This window comes from Ostrinia furnacalis, unplaced genomic scaffold (assembly GCF_004193835.3).
Source record: "Ostrinia furnacalis isolate ACB-3 unplaced genomic scaffold, ASM419383v2 OfSCF1198, whole genome shotgun sequence".
NCBI classification, from domain to species: Eukaryota; Metazoa; Arthropoda; class Insecta; order Lepidoptera; family Crambidae; genus Ostrinia; species Ostrinia furnacalis.
This window is the reverse complement of record NW_021131437.1, coordinates 1,090,792-1,100,005: the sequence shown is the minus strand read 5'-3', so window position 1 is coordinate 1,100,005 and position 9,214 is coordinate 1,090,792. Positions and strand designations below refer to the sequence as shown.

At 38.0% G+C, this 9,214-nt stretch overlaps 1 protein-coding gene across 2 annotated transcripts in view; it reads right to left on the bottom strand.

Annotated features, from left to right (window-relative positions):
- Nucleotides 1-233: 233 nt before the first annotated feature.
- Nucleotides 234-9,214, bottom strand: part of LOC114351824 (high affinity cAMP-specific 3',5'-cyclic phosphodiesterase 7A-like) — a 124,329-nt gene continuing 115,348 nt past the window's right edge. The window contains exon 6 of one of the 2 annotated variants that reach the window (XM_028303160.1): nt 234-501. In XM_028303160.1, coding sequence (XP_028158961.1) covers nt 301-501 — 201 coding nt within the window. In that variant the 3' untranslated portion in view covers nt 234-300. The remainder of the gene's footprint in view (nt 502-9,214) is intronic. The other variant, XM_028303161.1, reaches the window with a different exon arrangement.

The following is a 9,214-nucleotide window of genomic DNA, read 5'->3' as shown; positions in this document are numbered from 1 at the left end:
TAACCATGGGTGGCACGGCTAATTGAAATTGAATCTGTATCAACTCAGACTGACTTATAATGGAAATTGTATATATTTTTAAAGTATGTACTAAGTTTATCACAGACCGCTATTTGAAGAATTTTGAATAGATTTGTACTGGTCAGAGACTGAGTTTGTTTCGCGGTTCTAAGCACTTTCAACTGGGAGTTGATTTTAAAATGCTGCTAAATATACTTTATACGGTTCTTGCTTCTCTTGCTGTTAATGTTCCTCCGCAAGAAAAAGAAAATCCTGAAGGAAAATCGCATTTAAGCTTCGCTAGCAAAACATCATGGCACAAATCTTATCCCAATAAGTATAGCCCTGTTTTAAAAATGTCCTTCTTACCCTATATAGAGCAGCCAGATGGTTAGACGTAGCGATCAGGAAAGGCTGGTTGACCCCCGGATGGTCCATGTCATGCGCAATGGCCGCCAGTAGAGATGCCAGGATCTCTTGTGGTGTCATGTGTTCACGGATCTGGGGAAGAAAACTCAATGAGAAAGGTACTAGCAAACACATAATATTAGCTATCTTAGGTGCAATTTTATTACTAGTTAACTGCAGTAAGTAGTTTTAGTTTGCCCTTTCATTTCAATTTGAGCTCAATTCTGCCAGCAAAGATAGTACTGGAAAGCAACTGGTCTAAAGAGGCTACGTATGCGCTACGATAAACTCTGAACTGGAACATGAGACCCAGCTTTACAGGCCTGAGTTATTACAAGTACAGTACCTCTCCTGGAATAAAAAATTACACTACGTTCAATATTGAAAACAAAAATAAGCTCTAATTTAACGCGATGTAACATTAAAGTTTTGTTTATAAACAAATGAAAACATTTTTTATCCGAGAGACTGAAACTCGACGGAAATATAATATCCTAGATTTCCAATGAAAAGGTCCTTTTATATTTACCTGTGGCATATTGATTGTGCATAAATAGTAATTCTGCCAGTTCTTTACGGGGAATGTTTCATTTATTGAAATTAATACCAGATTCAGGCAGCCGCTCGTGAAAACAAATAGGTCCATTTCTGTTTAATATCATTCAATGTATCATTAAGCCAACTCATTGTGTGTTAAACTGAATGCTCAGAGAGCAATTTTCAGATATCTATAAATGATTAATCTTTTTATTTGACCTTTTAAAGGATGGGTGCACCATTTTACATTAATTTTAACAAACGTCCAAGAGTGTCAAACTCCATAGCACCGATCTTTGAATACAATGGAAAATTACCGTTTCACCTAGAATATCCTGGAAATATGTTCCACGGTAACTGTGTTCCAGCGGGAGTTCAATAATGTGCCTTTCTAAAGTCTCGCTGTATTTGCGAGCGACTTAGGTGACGGCTCATCCGAGGATAAATATTTTGCGGATGATTTGACACCTAACAATTTGAGAGGGAGACAATTCATCCGAGGATGAAGTATCCTGGGATGAAACGTCACCTAAGTATTGCGAGCGGCCGCTTCTGTATCAACAGGTGACACGCGCCTGTCCCGCAATTACGGGACAGTTTATTGGACTATGAGCAATCAGAATCTGAACATAAAAGGGTTTCAGTCCTTTGGCGTTTCAAAACTGTAGTTAACGTTTGCGTTGGATGAAGGTACTACTTAAGATTTTTTGACGTTTGCAGGAAGCTTTATTGGTACGAGGATACGGTATTGATCTTTCGGTACGTAGAACTCATCTCACCAAGATCTCTCGATATATCCTGGACACATTTAAACTACACTCAACATCAAATAAACCGCACCTTCCGCGACGCGAACTTTAACGATTTTCTTCTGACACAATCATGGTGACAATATTGGTGTTATTTGAAAGCCCAATAAATATCCTTAATAAAGAAAAACACATTTAATTTCTAAATAAATGATTATCATATACCATAAATGTGACTTGAAAAGAGACCTCACTTTGGGCTCACCTCTGGGATCAATTAGACCAAATTGTATGGTTATAAAACCAAATAATGATCACACGTGTCCTCTTTAACAGATGGATACCTACCGATTAATCCCAACTTAACAGTTTTATAGCCATAAAAGTTGGCTCAAGCGCAATAGCCTATCTTTTTAAGAAGTGACTCTGGATCCTTCTAAAGACACATTTTTGGGGTAAAAACCTTTTCTTTAATGAAATGAAGCTTAGAACTAGGCTTTTAAATGGTGCCAATATTGGTGGGAAGTGGGGATGCATACGTTTGAAAGTGCTTGTTGCGGGAGGTGCGATTTATTTGATGTTGAGTAGTATCCATTATATAGTAATATTGTTAAGTTAGTTTTAAGTAACATACGGCAAATAACACAAAAAGTAGGTGAAGGATGTTATAATATTTTCCGGCTTCACCCATGGATTTATAAAACTCCGCTAGTATTTGTTTGTGAACAGGCGTTTTTGCATCAACAGGTGACATATATGTTTGCGCTTGTCCCACAACCGTGGATTGACAAACAAACAAATCGGGACATGAAAATATTTCGTATCGAATGATTTGTATCTGTAGGTAATCTTTTTATAATAAACCCAATGAAGATTAATCCTTGGGTAGGGTGTATAAATACAACCTTTATAGTAGCCTGTTTTAATTTCTGCAATGGCCCATCTTATACTTAAGGCTTCCATTTCCAAGATATTCCTAAGAATCTAATTGGACAGTAGATTATTTAATTACAAGGATTAAGCGTCTACGACTTTCAATAAATCGTCTGTAATTATTGTTTACACGGACGGTAGCCATTGGCCACTTGTTGCTCGACTAGCAGCTGAATTCTTTATAGCCTCGTCATGGCCCTTTCAATAACTGCGTGAGCCGCACTTAACTCATAAATGGGTAGTTAAAAAGACAACTGGAAAATCAAGTAATTGTACAATGGAAATGTTGCTATTGAGTCTTTTGTAACAGATCCGATGAAAATTAAACAGAGCTGACAATTTAATTATCGGCCAAATTAACGGCCACTGTAAAGCAGCGGCGAAAATGGCTTGTTATAAATTAACATGCGAAATGAACTGGTATTGGTACATGTGGTATTAACGTTTAACTGACTCTGTGGTCTAGTGGAAAGACCACCTGCTTCAGACGCAGAGGTCCGGGGTTCGATTCTCAGTGAGGGCAAATTTTTCTGTTCGGTTTGGTTGGTGGTAGGGCTTGCTCTAAGTCCGCCTGGCTAGCTACCACCATCTTACCTAAGTCTGTCGTCATAACAACAATGATAACAGCATTGTTGTGTTCCGGCAGTTAGAGGTAAGTTAGCCAGTTCTTCCGTGGTTGAGGATTCCAGGTGAAGCTCGCTTCCACCTTCGGCCTGATCATTACTTACCATCAGGTGAGATACAGGCCAAGAGCTTCCTCGGATTGTATAAAAAAAGTGGCGTAGTGTTACATTTGAGTAATTTTCATAATGGCTAAATTAAAGTTAATTTACAAATAAGGATTTGTAAACGTTTAAATTCCTAAGGCGGTCAGCGCATCTGCTTTTTACGGTGCTTGTATAACAAACACCCTCTGATTGAATGAGATCGGAATAAGCCCTGCTTGAAACTTCTTCCGTAAACCAAGAATGCCTCAAGTTCCCGTAGTTATGATCGCCTGCTGTTGACATTGTAGAATTCCTTTCGGTTCCGGATTATTCCTGGATTAAACTATTTTAACAAGTTTTGAAGAGGATCTAACAATGTCTTTTAATGTGATAATAATATTCTTGGAATTTCAGTGTGATTATAAGCAGAAATGTTAAGATCTTTTTTAATATTTCTAGTCACAAATGTAAATGTTGCCGTTACTTTATCGATTGAAAATGCTCGTGAATCAGTAAGTTCATTTAGATTGCAATATACTATTTTTGAAAACAAGGAATTGCAATTTCTTATTTTCATATTTGCGTAGTATTAACTTTACTTCAGGTGCTTTCCGTCTGCAAACTTAGATTGCGCGGGGATCAGGGGATCACTTCCTAGTCAGCAACAAGCACAACTATCCGGTTTTTGTACATCTGTTTGCTCAATTTTTGTCTAACCTTTCTGGAGTCAAACTTTATAAGAAACCGCAGACTTGTGTAGCTAGTGCAACAACTGTGTGTAAAAAACACAAAACTCATTTATTTTTGCAAATAGGCTTTTAAAAAGCACTTTTACACGTCCCAGTATCAGTATTAACCCTACCACTGCTTCGGGACAATAAATGGGCCAATGGTGTAGTAGTGCATGCACATAAAGCACGAAATCTTCTTTCTTTCTAAGAAATGGTTTACTGCAATCTCATCCTAGGCATCTCATTTTGCCTTTACTCGTAGACTAAAAGACTCACTCTACGAGCTTTCTTCACCATTTTCCATTTTAGTAAATGTTCCACCATTTTGGGACCATTGTTTACTGTTCCTACTTGTGTCATACCTCAATCACTCTGACGGCTGACTGACCTGGTGAATGGCATGCCGGAATACAACGCAGCTGCGGTTGCGGTTTTGAATCCCGCCGGGGGCAAATTTTTGTGCGGTGAGCGCAAGTATTTACGGAGACTTTGGAATATACTATACAATAGTTGAACATTTGATTGAAGATTGATATAGAATTTAGGTTTGGTGTCGGCGGCATTACTTCAAAGAATCATGTCGACGACTTGTACCCTCTATGACTTTTGACAACATGTCAAAAGTCGAGTCGGTGCGTAGATTGTAGGAAAACAATGACTGAGTTTTACCGCCACTTCGCAGTACCAGCCCAAATATCCCGAAGTGGTGGTAGGGCAAGCTATATTTGGGACGTGTATAGGGAAAGGGCCTAGGTAAATAAAAGATTTGATTTGACTTTCTCCCGAAATCGAAGTTCCCGGAACGTCTCGAAATCCATTTCTGATGTTTTGTGGAAGAGTAAGGATAAATAAAGGTAACTCAACTAATTAGCGAGGTATAACGGTCGCGGACTTGTTTACGTTGAACTTCGTTGTGAGCCACTAATCGCATTGAGGTGGGTGGGTGAAACAGAAGGTTCAAAATTCGCGCAAACAAAAGGTTGACGTCACAAAAAATGAAAATTAACAAATCGTGAATTTACATATCTGTTTGATGCAGTTATCACCACAACCAGCCCTCGTTACTAAACTAAACAGTAATAATTTTTAAACTCTTATTCAACCAACTGTCACACTTTATAGTACCTACCTTAAAGCACGACTGTTCTCACACTGAAAAAAATTTTTAGTTACTGCTTACACAACAAAAGTGACCAGTGGTTATGAGGAACAAAATGTTGTGTAAATTAAACAAATAATTCTAGACTTAGTTTGGTTATAGTTAACACTTAATTCAGTGGTCACTTTTGTTGTGTAAGCAGTAACCAAACATTTTTTTAGTGCATCTACATGCAAATAATATTTTTGTTTGTTAGCCTCTCAAATAGCTATGTAAGTAAAGCAATTCCTCAATTAATAATCTAAGTGACACGGTTTAGTGTAGTATTAGATTTCTTTTAAATAAGATGTAACGAAGTGACGGTCCAAGGCAAAATACTTCAAGTTCGATACCACAAACTTTTACGTCAACACACACGGAGGAAAGTTTCATTGAGAAAAGCCTGTCCACTTTGTTAGCGGGGCCGTAACTTCTGGCAGATTGTATTACGAGCTCTGAGTGCTTGAAACGAAAATCTTTCTACACTTCGCTCAGTTCAGGAGTAGAAGTGAGATACGCTTTCACAGAGGGTAATACGCTTTCAGAGGGTACATGAAACTGGCAATTACCTAAAAAATCTTATTAACTATTTTTCATTGTAATATTCTAAGGTTGTTTCTCACCTAAAAGCTCTAATAGTAGACATACATAAACTTTGATTTCCCAAGTAGGCAGCTTAAAAAGCAACTTTACAGGTTTCTAACTGGATCCAGTAATGACAAGCCTTTTGGACAATTTAAAATAGAATAAAGCTGTAGAAAGCCGACGAGCTTTCCCAACTATCGGATACAGTTTTTGCTGGGATTTTTCAGCGGTGAACTTTGAAAGCCCAGTTGAGCTTTCAGAGGCTATCATCAAGTGTTACGCTTCGTAGTACAATGGGTTCAGTTTCAGTAAGTCCGTCATAAGCGAAAGCTCATAGTCTAAGCTTAATTTTAAAAATGTATAGCGCATAGTATCGGTGACGATCATTTTAACATTTATAATTCATACACTTTCTATTGTAGAAAGTTGATCTTATGTTGTAGGTGTGCGCAGTTTAAACTAAGTTTGGTATCATCAAGGGAAGCTTTCATTTGTTAACTAAAAAGCACTCTACTATAATTATTATCATAATAATAACAATGGTTGCATAAAGCTAAAATAATTATCCCGGATTTGTTTAACCTCTATTATCCGTCATTTTATGGACAACAAGGCCGCTTAAGTTAAGCCGATTTGGACAAAATGTGTCCATAACTAAGCCGCGGTTTGGGCTTTAAATCAATTGATTGCACCAATTTGTTGTTGTTTTTTTTATCAAATACACGTGAAAATGCTTTTCTATTTATAATTGTAAAGTTCGAATATTTTCCATGCTGGCTTGAAAGAGAAAATCATGTTTGTCAGTTAAGTCTCAATCTGGAGTCTCCTTAAAGTAGATAGGGACATGGCCTGGAGCAAATTACCTCGTAAGATACGATTCCAGATTTTAGGTACACCACTATTAATAGATTAATTAACGGGTTGGTTGGACAATGAGAAAGTTCTTACAACTCTACACAACAAACAGAATATGAAAAGACTAGGTAATATTATAAGCTTTTTCTTGAACAATCGTCACCACCTGTAATACGAGGGCGGCACTGAAAATTTCGGGAATCAAGGAAGTGAAACAACATTACTATTTAAAAATGTATTTATTGCTTTTTAAAGTATTCTCCGCGAAATTTGACACATTTTTCCATACACGAAACCAATCATTGAAGCAACCATTGCATTCGGAAGTTTGGGTCTCCAAAATGGCCGTTTTGTAGGCTTCCACAGCTTCTTCAGGTGATGAAAATCTCTGACCACGCAATTTATTCTTTATTTAAGGGAAAGTATAGAAATCATTAGGGCTTAGGTCGAGGCTGTACGGCGGATGGACTAATAATTCTATGTTTTCTTGCTCTAAAAACTCCTTTGTTCAGTGCGCGGTGTGAGAACTCGCATTGTCGTGATGGAGGATGATGCGGCGGTTGCAGTTCTCTTTACGGAGTTCAGAAACGACCTGTGGCAAACAAATGCTAGCATACTAATCTGCATTAACCGTTCTTTGTCCCCCAAGAGGAATAGTCGCAACATGGCCGGTTTTGGAGACAAACGTGGCCACCATTTTTTTTGCAACACTCCGTGAACGAACAATTTTTGTTGGCTTTAATTCATTTTCGAACACCCAAACTCGTGACTGGTTTTTTGTTTCGGGTTCGTACGCGTATATCCATGATTCGTCACCTGATACGATGTTGTATACAGCATTTGAGGATCCTGCATGTAATCTCCCGAGAGTTCTGACGCACCAAGTAACGCGAGCTGCTTTTTGCTCTTCACAGAGCGAATGCGGTATCCATCGGGAAAACAACTTTTTTACACCTAATTGTTCATGCAAGATTATTTGTATTTGACTCATGCCAATGTCTAAAGTTGCCTGAATTTCGCGGTATATCACATGTCGATCTTCTTCAATCAGCTTACGCACAGCATCAACGTTTTCTTAGGTGACTGCAGTTTTTGGACGACCTTGACGGGGATCATCACTGAGCTTGACACGTCCACGTTGAAATTCAGGAAACTAGCGATAAATTGTGGTTTTGGATGGGGCTTCATTACCAAATGCAGAAATCATCCGGTCAACACACTGTTTTTGTGTTAAACCACTTCAAAAGTCATAATAAATCATCGCTCTTGAATTTTCTCGAGTCAATTCCATTTTCTCAACGACTAAACAAGTTTGACAAGACCTTGTGATACGACCGAGAATCTTTTTTTAAATAAATAAATGGTATACGATTTTTAAAACCCTGGACTTTGCAATTAAATAGATTTTAATATGACTGGAACAGTGGAAATATTCCATTCCCGATACTTTTAGTGCAGCCCTCGTAACGTCACTTGTTCAACCAGTCCCGTAATCATGTGGTTTTCTGAGCCTTCTGTATTTATTTCAGTTGTATTTGTATTGCTGAATGAAACTAAGCCAGAGAAATTCAGGAAGCCTTTTATCTATGACGAGCAGGAATGTGGCATGCGTGAAAATAGACGGAGGTTCGTGTTGGAAAAAATTGAGGCCTTTTCGCAAACTTAGTTTGATAGTTTTTATGAAAGATTTTTGGTTGGAAACATATGAATGAAATCTCAGAAATTCCATAGATTCAGGAGAAAATTCCTGAGATTTATTAATAAGATTAGTGTAATAAGAAAATCATTATGTACGTATTGTACGTGTTTCTGGTTTGTACGCTTAAACGTACGTACTCGTCTACAGCGACTAATACTAAAATACCGAAAGTTCCTAACATACCGAAAGTTGTTTCTTTCTTGTGAAAATATACAAAATGTCAAGTCATAAAAATTATTTAATTTCAACAAATAGGCTTTTAGTAAGCGCTTTTACACGTCTCAGTAACTTTAACCCTACGACTGCTTCGGGACAATACATGGACCAGTGCTGAGAAGAAACTTAGTCACCTTTGTCAGCCTCTTAATAAGACTTAAAGAAAAGATCCTACGAATATTACAAATGCGAAAAATTTGATTTCTGGATGTTAGTTAGGTACTCTTTCAAGCAAAAACTTTTGAACAGATTTTGATGAAACTTTACAGTATTATTGTTTATAACCCAGAATAACATGCTATAATTTATAACGATCTGTGACAAATTAAATTTCACGCGGGTGAATCCGCGGGCAAAAGCTAGTAGGTAATAAATGATACTTACGCGAGCTTGCGATAGGATGCAATGCATCGCCTGGGTGACATCGGCGGCATGTATTGCGTTGTGATAGGGGTTCGTTGAGTGGTAGCCTTCCTCGATGAGGATGAATAGTTTCCAGGCCTTGACGACATCCACATAAAGTTACACATAAAGAATATAATATGATACTCACGCGAGCTTGCGATAGGAAGCAATGCATCGCCTGGGTGACATCGGCGGCATGTATTGCGTTGTGATAGGGGTTCGTTGAGTGGTAGCCTTCCTCGATGAGGATG